The 16,435-nt window shown below is 40.9% G+C and overlaps 1 protein-coding gene across 1 annotated transcript in view; it reads right to left on the bottom strand.

Moving 5' to 3' along the window:
- The window catches only part of LOC146705560 (putative flavin-containing monoamine oxidase A), a 65,343-nt gene that overhangs the window by 24,472 nt on the left and 24,436 nt on the right, over window positions 1–16,435 (bottom strand). Inside the window, exons 7-8 of the mRNA XM_085463269.1 lie at window positions 16,133–16,217; window positions 9,983–10,083 (exon numbers count right to left, since the gene is read on the bottom strand). Coding sequence (XP_085319395.1) covers window positions 9,983–10,083; window positions 16,133–16,217 — 186 coding nt within the window. The remainder of the gene's footprint in view (window positions 1–9,982; window positions 10,084–16,132; window positions 16,218–16,435) is intronic.

Consider the following 16,435-nt stretch of genomic DNA (forward strand, 5'->3'; position numbering starts at 1 on the left):
TGAGAGGGTTTTGGACAAAGTTTGTGTTCTTCATTCTTTAAGCACCGGTTCAAGCACAGTTTAAGCACCGGCACCGTTCCAAAAGTACCGGTTTGGTACTGGTATCGGATAAAACCTAAATGATACCCATCCCTACTTATGAGTGTGTTTTAGGGAATTTTTGGCTATTCTTACGCATGCACATTTGTGAAGTCAGGTACTGATGTTAGATGAGACAGTCTGTCTCACAGTCTGTGCTCTAATCCCATCCCAGAGGTGTTCTATCAGGTGGAGACCAGGACTCTGTGCAGGCTAGTCAAGTTCCTTTACACCAGGGGTGTCCAACTCCAGGCCTCGAGGGCCGGTGTCCTGCAGAGGGGCCGATGGCGCGATATGGCAGCCTTGCTTCTGTCAGTCTGCCCCAGGGCAGCTGTGGCTAGGGGTCCAACGATACACAAAATTCACGGTTTGGTTTGATACATTGGTGTCACGGTTCGATATTTTTTTGATACAAAAATATTTTCATGCTTTTTTAATTTGTCAGTTATTAAAATTATAAATATATATTTTAACTCAAACGTACAGTTTTTAAATTTAATGTTGCTTAAACAAAGGGATAAAATAATAAATCTATCTGATCGAGAAATCACTCATCTTTGGAAAAGAGAGTTTATTACAGAGAAATGGCTCTTTCCAAAATAAAAGCTATACTATACACTTCTTCTGGGGTATACTCTCAGCAGCATATTAAACATATCAGGTCCCCATAAGGAGAATCATGTGCTAACAGCTGTCTAAATGACTCGGGCAAAGTTTGTAGCATGCATGCTTGTTGTTTTTGTCTGCTTCCACTTGTCTTTGCACTAGGATGATGTCGACGTAAATGTGCAGTCATATTCGCTGTGTTCCCACTAGTGCTGTCAGGGTTAATCTGAAATGACATTAACGCCACAACACGGCAAATCTCCGTTAACGAGCTACCGCGGATCGCCCAGTGCGTGGGGGTGGACGGCGTCAACGCGTTAACGAGCTAACTGCGCTAACGCAGTAGTTCCCACCCATGTAATTGAGCATTGCGTGGCACATCCGACATATTGTTTTACTTTTGTCCATGACGCGCTTACCTTCAGGGTCATACGTCACATGAAGACCAAAATAGTTCCAAAGGCCAGATCTGAATGAGGGTGGGGGAGCTGGATCCTTAGCTTCCTGTCTGACAGACGCCAAGTGGTCAGACTGGGCAGCATCACCTCATCCCCGTCACACTGAACACTGGTGCTCCACAGGGGTGTGTACTGAGCCCTCTCCTATACTCACTCTACACCTACGACTGCACAGCCACTAACAACTCCAACATCATTGTGAAGTTTGCGGACGACACTACAGTGGTGGGTCTTATCACCAACAGTGATGAGACAGCTTACAGGGAGGAGGTCAGCGCCCTGACCCACTGGTGTCAAGACAACCATCTCACCCTCAACGTCGCAAAGACAAAGGAGTTGATAGTGGATTTGGTTATTTGGTTATTTGGTTCCTTGGTGTACATCTGGCTGAGGATCTTACGTGGTCAGTACACACAAACAAAACGGTGAAGAAGGCGCAGCAGCGCCTCTTCTTTCTCAGGAGACTGAAAAGATTCGGCATGAGCCCCCGCATCCTCAGGACCTTCTATCACTGTGCCATTGAGAGCATCCTCACTGGATGCATCACCACCTGGTATGGCAACAGCACCGCCTACAACTGCAAAGCTCTCCAGCGAGTAGCGCGGTGCTCTGAACGGATAATTGGAGGTGAGCTTCCCTCCCTCCAAGACATCTACAGGAAGCGGTGCCTGAGGAAAGCGGGGAGGATCATCAAGGACTCCAGTCACCCCAGCCATAAACTGTTCAGACTGCTTCCATCAGGAAGGAGGTTCTGCAGCATCCGGTCCCGTACCAGCAGACTGAGAGACAGCTTCTTCCATCAGGCCATCAGACTGATGAACACGTCATAGACACCTCAGCTTCACTACTGGAACTTTAACATTATGCACTCCATACTGTACAGTAATGCCACTGTTTTGCACATGTCTCACTCTGTATATTTTATTTTATTTATTTTATATATTTTATTTATTGTTTACTCTATTTAATTTGTAAAATATGTGTACACACACACACACACACACACACACACACACACACACACACACACACACACACACACACGTAGAAAAATATTTAGTATACACATCCAGAAATGCATATACTATTATATATTGTACATATATTTATTAGTTTCAGATGTAGCCATTCTTGTATTTTGCCTGTTTATGTTATTGTATTTTGCACAACTCTGTTGCTTGTGAAGCTCGCACACAAGAATTTCACTCACATGTGCTGTACCAATGTACCTGCACATGTGATGTGACAATAAAAGTGATTTGATTTGATTTGATTTGGAGGTTGTGCTATGTGTTGGAAAATACTAGGTGAATCAGGTGTTTTTGCTGCAATCAGGTTTGATTTCCAAATCCCAGAGTAGCACAGGTGAGTGGAAATTCAGCTGTTTGGTTTTTGTTTTTCCCTATAAAACCTGCAAAAAAATGTTTAATTACTACTCCCAAAAAATAAATAAAGAAATAATGCAAACCAGATTTAACCAGAAATTGGCTAAAATAAAGTGCAGAAATGAAATGGAACACTAGAACCGCGGATTTAGATGTTCAAAATACTAAAAACAACCATTAAGGTCAACAACAGAGGTATTTTGTAGGGAAAATTAGATAGTTTTGTCGCTCACCAAGTTGTTAAAGAGCATTTTCACGTTGACATTAGAGCAGGATGAAAGTAGTTGCACATACACATGTAAGACCACACAACGGTAGTGTTAAAACATCTGATAAAGCAAATGGGTGCACCTACACCACGGGAATGTTGTTTTTTGTACTTTTATACATGAATAGTCAGAGGCAGCTGGCAGCCAAATTAGGCACAAGGCATCCTTTGGTGTCTATGTCTTGACCCACCAGCCGTGATAATACTGTGCACAAAGAAATAATGGTGCTCTTTTCAAGAGCTACAAACAATGAACTTTGTTTCTCGTGATGATTTGTTTCCCTTCCATTCACGTATACTCTCATTTTCTTCAGCCTGTCAGGGAAATGTATATGCTTTACATCTATTATATTTAACCTTTTTAAACATGTATATCTCAGACATATGACTCATGGCTCCTGGGCTACAACTCATGATCGTAATTGATAAAAGTAAGGTCTCCATACATCTGAGACTATAGAATTTCTGCAGATGCACAGGAGCAGAGTAAAAATGACACCATATTGTCTATCAGTGAGCAGTTTTTCCATGTGTTTATTGGAATCTTAGTGCATCTTGCCAAGACACTGATCAAATAAATGTTTGCATGAGCACAAATTGTTTTATGTTCTGTACAGCTGACAATTTCAGTTACTTAACAAGGCACAGAAGCATTTTGTTAATTAACTGTGGTGTTGTAGTGGAAGTGCAAAATGGATTAGATTACACAAATCAAATTTCATGTGCTCGAAGCTTTTTGTACAGATTGTTGTCAGATTGATGTATAAATGTGTCAAGTTAGTTATTTGCTGTCTGATAAAGACTTCTGCTTACCAAATAAATATTTTTAAACTTTTTCTACACCGGAAACTGCAATTTGTTTTGTTATTGATATACAAGTTTTGTCTGCAATTAAAATCAGCTGTTAATTTCCCCACATGTCACTGTAACATATGATATTTTCTTAATCAAGCAAAGTGCAGACTTATAAAGAACCCCCTTGTGGATTCTAACATTTATTTTAAATTTATAATTAATTAAGACTAAGCAACGCTTTTTTGAATCCGGTGACAAGGCAGGGAAACTTCTGGCTTATCAAGCCAGTGCCGAAGGAACCTCCAAGCTAATCCCAAAGGTCAAGTCTGCTGCTGGTGACATAATATCGGACCCAGAGGGAATTAATGAAGTATTTGTAAGTTTCTATTCCAATCTGTACACTTCAAGCTCTCCCCCTCTATCAGAAGAAACTCTCCAAAATATACATTTTCCAAGAATAGATAGAGATCTGACGAAGGGATTAGGGGGACCTATTACTGTAGTAGAGGTACAAGAAGCCATTAAATCCTTAAACACAGGTAAATCGCCGGGCCCTGACAGTTACTCTGCAGAATACTATAAAGTCAATTCTGATCTTATGGCACCGTTGTTGAAAGATATGTATAATGAAGCCTTTTCAAAATGTCAATTACCCAAGACTTTGTCCGAAGCTACTATTTGTTTAATCTTGAAAAAGGACAAGGATCCTCTGTTGTGCAGCAGTTACAGACCAATTTCTCTTTTAAATATTGATTTTAAAATACTATCTAAAATCCTCGCACTTAGGCTACAACGTGTTCTGTAACAAATTATCGCCTCTGACCAGACGGGATTTATGGCCGGCAGGCACTCATATGACAATTCAAGACGCCTCTTGAATATTATCCATACATCGTGCAACTCGATTCCAGAGGTTGCGGTATCTCTTGACACGGAGAAAGCTTTCGACCGCGTCGAGTGGAGCTATGAGGTGATGGATAGGTTTGGCTTAGGGGCTGACTTTATTCTCTGGGTTAAGCTACTATATTCCTCGCCATCCACCTGTATTCGTACTAACAACAACTTGTCTTTGCCTTTTCCACTTGAGAGGGGCACTAGGCAAGGGTGCCCTCTCTCACCCCTCCTATTCGCCATTGCTATCGAGCCTCTTGCAATATGGCTGCGTTTAGAGGATAGATTTAAAGGCATTACAAGGTGTGGTGTGACTCACAAACTCTCCCTTTATGCAGATGACTTGCTCCTGTACATTTCTGACCCTCTAAACTCATTCCCGGTGCTTTTTGACATACTGGACCAATATGGTACACTGTCAGGATATAAGGTCAATTATCAAAAAAGCGAGTTGCAACCCCTCAATTCCCTGGCCAGAGCTCTTCCCCACTCAATAGTGCCTTTTAAGTGGACAGAAACCGGATTTAGATATTTGGGGTTTTTTATTTCCTCTTCTATACATAAAATGATGAGGGAGAATTTTCTATCCCTACTAGAAAATGTTGGGAAAGATTGTGACCACTGGACTTCTCTACCATTGTCAGTGGCAGGGAGAGTTAACCTGATAAAGATGAGTGTCCTCCCAAAATTCTTGTATCTTTTTCAACATGTTCCGATTCTTCTTACCAAGGCATTTTTTGACAAGTTAGAAAAGATTCTGTCACATTTCATACAGTGGGGCAAAAAAGTATTTAGTCAGCCACCGATTGTGCACAATTTAATAATTTGCACCAGAGGTACACTTCAACTGTGAGAGACAGAATGTGAAAAAAAAATCCATGAATTCACATGGTAGGATTTGTAAAGAATTTATTCGTAAATCAGGGTGGAAAATAAGTATTTGGTCACCTCAAACAAGGAAAATCTCTGGCTCTCACAGACCTGTAACGTCTTCTGTAAGAAGCTTTTCTGTCCCCCACTCGTTACCTGTATGAATGGCACCTGTTTGAACTCATCATCTGTATAAAAGACACCTGTCCACAGCCTCAAACAGTCAGACTCCAAACTCCGCCATGGCCATGACCAAAGAGCTTTCGAAGGACACCAGGAAAAGTATTGTAGACCTGCACCAGACTGGGAAGAGTGAATCTACAATAGGCAAGCAGCTTGGTGTGAAAAAATCAACTGTGGGAGCAATCATCAGAAAATGGAAGACATACAAGACCACTGATAATCTCCCTCGATCTGGGGCTCCACGCAAGATCTCATCCCGTGGGGTCAAAATGATCATGAGAACGGTGAGCAAAGATCCCAGAACCACACGGGGGGACCTGGTGAATGACCTGCAGAGAGCTGGGACCAAAGTAACAAAGGTCACCATCAGTAACACACTACAACGGCAGGGAATCAAATCCCGCAGTGCCAGACGTGTTCCGCTGCTGAAGCCAGTGCATGTCCAGGCCCGTCTGAAGTTTGCCAGAGAGCACATGGATGATACAGCAGAGGATTGGGAGAATGTCATGTGGTCAGATGAAACCAAACTAGAACTTTTTGGTATAAACTCAACTCGTTGTGTTTGGAAGAAGAAGAATACTGAGTTGCATCCCAAGAACACCATACCTACTGTGAAGCATGGGGGTGGAAACATCATGCTATGGGGCTGTTTTTCTGCCAGGGGGACAGGACGACTGATCCGTGTTAAGGACAGAATGAATGGGGCCATGTATCATGAGATTTTGAGCCAAAACCTCCTTCCATCAGTGAGAACTTTGAAGATGAAACGAGGCTGGGTCTTCCAACATGACAATGATCCAAAACACACCGCCCGGGCAACAAAGGAGTGGCTCCGTAAGAAGCATTTGAAAGTCCTGGAGTGGCCTAGCCAGTCTCCAGACCTCAACCCCATAGAAAATCTGTGGCGGGAGTTGAAAGTCCGTGTTGCTTAGCGACAGCCCCAAAACATCACTGCTCTAGAGAAGATCTGCATGGAGGAATGGGCCTGAATACCAGCTACTGTGTGTGCAAACCTGGTAAAGACCTATAGTAAACGTTTGACCTCTGTTATTGCCAACAAAGGTTATGTTACAAAGTATTGAGTTGTATTTTTGTTATTGACCAAATACTTATTTTCCACCCTGATTTACGAATAAATTCTTTACAAATCCTACCATGTGGATTCATGGATTTTTTTTTTTCACATTCTGTCTCTCACAGTTGAAGTGTACCTCTGGTGCAAATTACTGACCTCTGTCATCATTTTAGGTGGGGGAACTTGCACAATCGGTGGCTGACTAAATACTTTTTTGCCCCACTGTATGAGGAGGGAAACAAGCTAGAATTCGCAAGTCTATTCTTCAGTCCTCTAAAAGTGACGGTGGTCTTGGTCTGCCCAATTTTAGACACTACTATTAGGCAGCTAACATACAAAAACTTTTACATTGGGTTCATAACGACCCCCCTGCAACAGTCTGGGTACAAATGGAAACTGCATCTAGCTGTTACTCATTATCATCAATACTCAGCTCACCACTCCCTTTTTCTCCAACCTTTATTGGAGATAATCCAAATGCTTTGAAATTGATTCACCCGTCCTCAATTTGTGCTCGCCATGCTTTGATTCAGTGCAAGGTGGTCTATAAAGTACACTATACAAACGCAAAATTATCTAAAATCTATCCAACCATCAGTGATGCCTGTAGCAGATGCGGACTATCGCCTGCCAACCATGTCCACATGTTTTGGTCTTGTTCGAAATGGAGTGCATTTTGGAGGAATATATTCGACACACTTAGCCAAGCATATGGCCAGACTGTCCTTCCTAACCCACTCTCCACAATTTTTGGCATTCCTCCTGACTTGAACTTATCTGGTCCCCTCAAACAGGCCCTAGCCTTTACCACTTTACTGGCCTGGAGGCTTATTCTGTTGAAGTGGAAGCTTCCCCACCCCCCAACTCATGATCATTGGGTGAGAGATGTACTCTTTAACTTAAAGTTGGAAAAACTTAGATTCTCTCTAAAAGGTTCTATTAGGGAATTTAACAAAATCTGGAAATCATTTCTCTTGCTGGTGGACACCATTACTTTACTTCCTGAGTCTGAAGTGAACTGAGCGAAGCTACATTATAATGTTTTTTTTTTTGTTTTGTCTTTTTTAAATCTTACTTATACCTTATCTATTTATTTTTCCTTTTGTTTTGTTTGGTACTTTCTCTGCTTTTGTTTTCTCTTTTTTTGCTTTGCTTGATTTTGTTTGTTTGTTTGGTTGCGGGGGGGGTTATGCTTGTTATGTGTATGGGTCCTGAGATGTTGTTTTTGTTTTTTTTGTGTGTGTGGGCAGAGACTGGTTCTCTGCGGTGTTTTGTCTAGTGTGGACCTGGTAGGGGGAGAATTCGGGTTGGGGGGTTGGAGGGTATAATGGACATACCACTGTTCTGAAATCAAGATTGACTTAGCTGTTGCTAACTTTGTATGTCATTGTTGAAATCAATAAAACAAAGTTGTAACAATATTTTTCCTTCCCACGATAGGCCGACGGGCAGGGCAGAGATAGATCTTGGTAGCCCGACTGGAAAAATCACTAGGCCCGGGACGTCGGGCTAGCAATTTTGTGAGCCCTGTATCTGATTGAGGAATCACTCATCTTTGGAAAAGAGAGTTTATTACAGAGAAATGGCTCTTTCCAAAATAAAAGATATACTATACGCTTCTTCTGGGCTATATTCTCAGCAGCATATTAAACATATCAGGTCCCCATAAGGAGAATCATGTGCTAACGGCTGTCTAAATAACTCGGGTAAAGTTTGTAGCATGCGTGCTTGTTGTTTGTCGGCGTAAATGTGCAGTCATATTCGTTGTGTTCCCACTAGTGCTGTCACCGTAAATCTCGTTGAAATGACATTAACGCCACAACACGGCAAATCTCCGTTAATGAGCTACCGCGGATCGCCCCGTGCATGGGGCTGGACGGCCAACACGTTAACGAGCTAACTGCGCTAACACACTAGCTCCCACCCATGTAATTGAGCATTGCGTGGCACATCCAACATACTGTTTTACTTTAGTCCATGACTCGCTTACCTTCAGGGTCATACGTCACATGAAAACCAAAATAATTTCAAACGCCAGATCTGAATGAGGGTGGGGGAGGTTCAATTTGCCATGTTGCAAGGAGAGCTTAACTTCTGTCTCGCTAGCTTGCCCTGCGCTCAGTGAATCTGCGTTCGACTACTCCGCCTAGGCTGCACTGTCGAGCGCAGATCCACTGAGCGCTCAACACAGACAGCATCGTCAGAAGGAAAGTTGATAAAATAAATTACAAATTTTGTATTGTTCGATACATATGCGTACCGAACCGAAAGCACTGTATCGAACGGATCAATATCGATACGAGTATCGTTGCACCCCTAATAAGTGTGTGTGTATATATATATATATATATTGTGGTGGACCACTAGAGGACTCCACTCACACCCGGTGTATAGGAAGTGTGTTCCTGTGTTTTGTGGCGCGATATGCGCAGTTGATGTTGGAGACGAATAAAGAAGGAGTGAGAACTGAGAGCTCTGTGTCGTTGATGCTTACCTCCACATTGGTGACCCCTGACTCGAGCATGCAACGGGCCGTAGATAACGCAGACTCCGCTATGGATGCATCAGCGGCCGCCGGACCTCCGCCTCCTGTTGCAGCTACGTTCGCTGTGGCGCTGAAACTGCCGGACTTTTGGCTCCATGACCCCCCGTCATGGTTTGTACACGTGGAGGCTCAGTTCGGCTAACTACGCTAACACACTAGCTCCCACCCATGTAATTGAGCATTGCATGGCACATCCAACATACTGTTTTACTCTAGTCCATGACGCGCTTACCTTCGGGGTCATAGGTCACATGAAAACCAAAATAATTCCAAAGGCCAGATCTGAATGAGGGTGGGGGAGGTTCAATTTGCCATGTTGCAAGGAGAGCTTAACTTCTGTCTCACTAGCTTGCCCTGCGCTCTTCCTTCTGACAATGCTGTCTGTGTTGAGCACTCAGTGGATCTGCACTCGACAGTGCAGCCTAGGCGGAGTAGTCGAACGCAGATTCACTGAGCGCTCAACACAGACAGCATAGAAGGAAAGTTGATAAAATAAATTACAAATTTTGTATTGTTCGATACATATGCGTACCGAACTGAAAGCACTGTATCGAACGGTTCAATATCGATACAAATATCGTTGCACCCCTAATATATAGTCACATAAAACCTTTTTAATCTACAACCAACTTCATTATCGACCATAGCCAATCAGTCTTAAATGTGGTAACTACCAAATTAATTGGAGTGAATTATATGTAACTTTGGCCCAACAGATTTGAAGGGAAAAGAGTTATCATTTAAAACAAATGCTTCTTGATTAGATCATCATAACCTTAATCATATAAACATTGCTTCTGTGTGTTCTTGTTTTTTTTTTCTACTTACCATTTTGTAGGTAATAATGAATTTTATCATATGACCCACAGGCATGTTCTGAGTAAGGAATTCTCTCTGGCTGGGCAGGGCTGGTTGGTAGTTGATCTTTGCTGGTGGGAAAACAAAGGTAAACCATGAATCTTAATCTGGACTAGTACTTAAATAAACAGAGTGGTTTTCATATCTATTTTAGCACTTAAAGTATTTTTATTCCAAGCCTTATTCACTCACACATTCATAGAGTTGCTTTTTTTCTATGTCCTAATGCTTTCAACTTGATATTCACACACTCACACTGCATCATTTTGCCATGCAGGCTAGAGGAGCTGGGGATTGAACCACCAACCTTCTGATTGGTAGACAGCCTGTTCTACCTCCTTACTGACAGATGCCCCAAAAACTGCCCTCTAGTGCATCACCTTCACTAATCTTACTTCATGCGCTTTACTATAAACCATACTATAACACATAGGACTAGTCTACTTTTTTTATTTTTTTTATTTTGAAACACAGAGTAAATGAACTAAAGTTAAGACAGAACTCAGGAGCTAATCCTTCTATTGATCAGGCTTTATCTTTAATCACTGACTAGCATTAATGACCTTCTAAATAAATTGCCATGACCTACTGCAACTCTCTCTGCTGCTTGGCTTCAGAGTACTAATCACAGTGCTTACATCTGTTAAAGCTCAATCTCACTGATGTGAAGGCAGTCAAGTAACTTCATCAGTACTGTTAGAGTTAGCGTATGTCACGCATAAAGAGAAGGCAAGCTGTTTCTGTGCTTGTCCTGGCAAGTGTACCAACATCTGGCTAGAAGCCAGGCTTTTAACGAATGAACCACTGGAAGATGTGAAACATCATTTTGAAACCGTCAAGGGCCTGTCAGCAACCTCAAAATAATGCCCTCAATGCAGAACAAAATTTATGATCTTGAAGCAGTATAATTGAAAAACAGTGACATGATAAGTGGCTCAAAACTAATTTGACATGGGCACCTAGACATTCAATTGACGGCACTGTACACATGACATAAGACCTGTCAAGTGGTATCTATCCATAATACTATTTTTGACACCATGCATTGCTAAGTTGATGGCAAGGGATGTCTTTTACCACATTTCTGTCAGACAGCTGTTGAATTGCAGATAAGTAAATACATGCACTGGCATCTCACGCTTTTGAACACAAAAGTGCAGTGAAATCATCCGCTCATAAATATGCTAATCTGTTGTGACACTTTTGTGGAACTTTGCTACCGCAACTCAAAATCACAGTCAAATCAAGGCGACATAGGTAAAAGTATAAAACAGGAACAATGCAATGGCAATTTATGCACTTACATAAACATGAGCGAGTGCGAGCAAATTTTCCTATTTGAGACAGCCATCAGCTGTTTGCAGCAGAAAGAAAAATAACACTGTTGTCTTATCTTTTTAAGGTATCCGATAATTTCTGTTCTTTTTACTGTTGAGGTCCCCTTGTTTTTGGCATCTTCTGAAAAGGTGGGTTAAATCATAAAGCTTTGAGAGCACAGATTTCAGTATATACACAGGATAAATACTGATGATTTTCCCTGTCTGATATAAAAGTGGAAAAGCCACTTTGACAATAACAAAATATCCTTCACTCTAGAGCATTTAATTACTAAATAAATGGGTTTACTTAAGGCAATGATAGTCTCTTGGTTCCTCACTGGGTCCAACACTCAAGGGCTGACAGTATTTTTAGTTTTGATCGGATAGTCATTGTCCTCACATTATCATTTCTATTTGACTGCATGGACCTTTTAAAATTTGACATGTGTTACATCTATTCAGTGATTTTTTGCATTACACTGTCATCTATGCAAAACAGTGGCAAGTTCAAGAGCATCTCATAGCGTCCAAGCTATCTGCACAAATTTTTGTTCCTGACCCTTAATACTCTGACATCTGAGGATAACTGCTTCCCCTCTGAGTGGTTTCCTTTCAATTTTTCATCGTCATTCTGTCTGTCTTCATTTCATGTCCTTCCTTTTAAAAAAATTCTGGCATTTGATCCTCTCTGACTTAATTTTTGTGAATGCACTCCTGGACAACAGTAACCACACTTTCTCAATTTCTTTGGGATGTGACCTGCAAGTCACATCTGCGGTTGCCTTCGGCAACTAAGGCCTCAAAATTTCCATTACTTTTTCATTCTGAATTTTTAGCACAGCATACGGTACTGGCACTTTCAGTGTCTTTGACTGTTAGAAGGATGAGGAAAGTGAAACTTGAAAAGCCACTCAAATCAAGACATAACATCAAAGGGGTGATGATTCAGAGATGCAGCTTCTGAATGGCAATTTATGAGGAGTGGTGCAAAAAAAAATCTTTTAAAAAGTATGAAAACTTCCGGCTGTCTTTTTGTAAGCTGTAAAAGATAATCATTTCCATCCTCACAAAAACAACAGAGCAGTCCACAGCGTAAGCCTCAGCAACCTGCTGTGGAGAAAAGGGAAAAAAAAATAGTGACACACACACCTTCTTGCCAGGTAACTGGCTAAGATAATTGCATCTGAAAATAGAAAAATAAATTAATGTGTCAGCTGTTTGATTGAAACAAAGGAGGAAAAAATCACAGTTCTGGCCATAATCCTGGGGAGGTATCCATACCCAGAGCTAATTTAAAAGATACAGGTAATAATGACAAATGAATACCAAAGAAATAGCAGTCGCTACTTACTATCATAAATCTGTAAGGCCATTAGAGATGGGCAGCACTCTTCATCAACCACTTAAACAAAATGTTAAAGATGGAGGTCTGTATCTATGGCCATGTTACAGCACAGACCCTTTATTGAATTACCTATGCATCCCCTTGACACTTATTGAAATTGAAGGCGCAGTAGTCGACATATACACCCTCCCCCATCCATACCTACACCACTGTTCGAGGTTTGCTGTTGGTCTAAGCAAAAGTGGACTTGAGGACAATGACCTCTGAGTCCAAAGCAATTTGTTTACTAATTAATTTAACTATGCTTTGATATTGAATGACTTTTAATTGCTTCTGAATACCTGACTGTAATCTTGACTACTAATTTTAGTGCCAGGAAACCATGCCTTACAGTTTTCTGAATAGAAATGAGAATCTAATTAAGACATACTTTTATGCAGTAATCTCTTATCTGGGCAACAACTTCTTGATATTTCGTATTACTGTTTGACTGCACAACTATTACTACAGGGCTGTTCAGGGCAACTACAGTATTGTGTTGTTTGCTGATGTTATCCCATCATACCTTTAAAATGCATACTATGCAGTGCCCATACAGACAAGTTTTATCTATTATTTATTGTAGCACTGAATATTTTACCACCACAATAAAGGCATGGCAGCTGAAAATGCTCAGAAATGAAGAATGGCATGTTTGAGATGAGGAGATATCATTTTTAAAAAAAAAAACCAAACCTATTTGATTATACTGTATCGGTTAAATACAATCAAGCTACACTGACTGCACACACAGTGCATTAAAGCCTCAGTGACCATTTCTATTTGTTTGGATGCAAAGGACTAACCACAGCTTTTTAATGATCAGGTTTAACCCCCCAAAAATGTAGTTTGTTAAATGGTCACTTCAGACCCTTTTTTTTTAATATCATCATTTTTATCTTTCAAAAACTAACATCCCTACTGACCTAAAAAAAAAAAACAACAAAAAAAAAAAACAGTAACGATCAATCTCCAATGACAAAAGCTCATATCGACCATGGTTTAGCCTTCCAGGAGACCAAATTTTCCATAGCAATTATCCATTGGTCAATGAAGGTTTGCAAATTATAGCTATGATTGTTTGTTCTTCAACACTTGCTATATTACTCATCAGGAGAGATGTAAAATATAAAGAGAGAGTGAAATTTATTTCCACTGAGTTTAAACTCAGCAAGATAAAAATCACAGTGCGTTAATTATCATCACAATCACTTTAGCTCCCACTTCATGTTTAATCCCTAAATTAGGCTCCATTAGTTTCATTCACAGCACAGCAGATACTGACCTAGAATCCTGACTCATGCAGTGTAAGTTGTCAAAATCATTGCTAATGCACTGTTTACCCATTTTTCTACTAGTGTAAACCAGACCTGAATGGCACATTTCCTCACCATTGCCCAAGCCTCTTCTAATTAGAGCAGCTCCTCCTGCACGAGATATGCATCCCACTATACTCAGGTACTGTGAGTTTGCAGTCTTTGAGAACTTTAGCTTCACCGCTTTCAAAATAAATACACACAGACAAGCCCACACAAACGCGTGCACTCACAGCATGTTCTACTAAGAGCTTCCTGAAATGAGAAACAGTAATACGGTGTGAAACTAAATGCTAATTTAGCAGCTGCAAAGCTCTCTGTAACTGTTGCTGAATATTGGATGGTATGCTTAATTGCATTATATTAAAAAACAAACAAACAAACAAACAGAAATTTGAAAATGCTTTTCAGGATTTTTATCTTAATCGTATCTAGTCTCAGATTCTATAAACATACTAACCTATAAACTATTTGCCAAGAAAAACATCCAAATATTTTGCATGTCCACATTTCAAAATTAACACATGGCAACAGATCCTAATTCCACATTCATCATTTTCATGCATAGCAATCTCAATATGCCGTGTGACAAAACAGTTCATAAATCATGAACATGAGTGAAAGAAGGGCTATCAAAAAGAAAAAAAACCTGACGGGACTCATTACAAAAGATGGATGGATGAACAGGGAGGTAAATACAGGAGCCAGGAACAGGTCTAAGATGATGTATTAGAAAACAAATCCTGGTGTGTGTGAATATAGTGGCACATCTTGATGCCAGGCATCCTGTAGACTCGGGAAGTTTGGGGGGGTTTCACATTTTGTAACCAGCTGCCCATTACTCCAGTGACTTTACAATTCGATTGAAATGTCAGCACCAAAAATCTGTAAAAGAGACAGGTGCTGTGCATACAGCAAGTATAATTTTAGACTTCAGCCGTCAAAGAGAGACTTGGTATCATTTCGTCTTTATCGTCAATCCCACCTGGCTTGTTCTTTCTCACACCCACAAATCACAAAGCTGCCCAGGTTTACCCAGTTCCCAGAAAATTCAACCTGAAACATGTCACAAAGAGGACTTTAAGCTGCAAACCTTTGTTAAATTTACACCCAACTTCTTTTGGGAGAGATGTCGTCTCAATCACTGGGTTGACTTTGGCTTTCAAGAGTCCCTGTCAACCTCCCCACACTGATTTAGGGCCAAAGTGTGACACTGCCAGAGCAATCCATGCTGCATAATTCAACATTGCTCTCAGACCTGTCTCATTAAGGATCCTGACTTTGGTCCATGGCTCTGACTATGAGGCTTTGAGTGACAGATCTTTTACCAGCTTAGTACAAATAGGAACAGACTCAGTATAAGCCTGCACTTCGGATTTAGCTTCAGCCCTTTCCAAACCTGGCAAAACCAAGTGTGCTTCCAGTCACAACTTCAACCTGCATCAACTCCACCCTTGGTGTGTGTCCTACACATGACAAGCACCAGCTGGAAGGCAGAAATCAAATCCAAATCCCAATCAACATCAACACAATTTTCTACTGTAGCTGATTAGATGCTGGGGTGCAGGTATCTCTATTTCCATATGAGGAAAATAAATCAAGGGTTGAGAAAAATCCCCATATATTGTCAGACAGCCACGAGTAAACAAATCACCTGTCTGTAAAAATAATTTTATAGCATTGCTTTCCTTTGAATTTTGGTTCAGCTAAAGCTTATTACAAACAGTCCAAAATATGTAAAGCACTCCCTGCTTTGGTAACTTGAATTTAGAAAGGTTGGTAATGGCATCTTTGCCACTTTCAACTTCCCACAGCTTTCAGTTGTAAGTCATGTTAGACTCCAGTTAAAGTTTTGGCTTTAACATTTGCTGTGGTTCAGAATCTAATCCCGGCAGTCCATGAGCTGGAGACCTGAGTGTACTTCAGCCAAAGTGGCTGCCACACTCTAGAGCTGAAGAAGATTTAGGAAAATCATAGATTTATCTGCATGGATGGACAGTTTGCCACATTTGACAGACAGATGAGTGAGAAGGATATTTGCCTTCTGCATCACTGAGAATTTCATTTAGCAAGTTGACAGTGGTGGGAGACGCACACTGACCTGCCAAATGAGGGGGGCAGGTGACAATCACAGCTCTGCACAAGAAGGTGTCTGTAGCAGTCATCACCCTGGCCCACTCAGCATCCTGTTTAAACACAAACAGGAATACAGTTTTATTTTAAAAACTAAATTTCATTTTGTTTGATATGGTAGAGCTGTTTTAGGTTACTTCTTTGATCGATTTTGGATATAATTTATTACCAATACACTGTTAAAAAAATCCGTAAATTTAGGGGTCCCTTTACCGTGGATTTGCTACGGATTCGCTCCGTTTTGCGAAATACGGAAAGTTTGCTGTTGCGC

This window comes from Copadichromis virginalis, linkage group LG7, assembly GCF_057382275.1.
Source record: "Copadichromis virginalis isolate Kocher_CV1m ecotype Utaka linkage group LG7, C_Virginalis_male_GT1.1, whole genome shotgun sequence".
In the NCBI taxonomy this organism is placed as follows: domain Eukaryota; kingdom Metazoa; phylum Chordata; class Actinopteri; order Cichliformes; family Cichlidae; genus Copadichromis; species Copadichromis virginalis.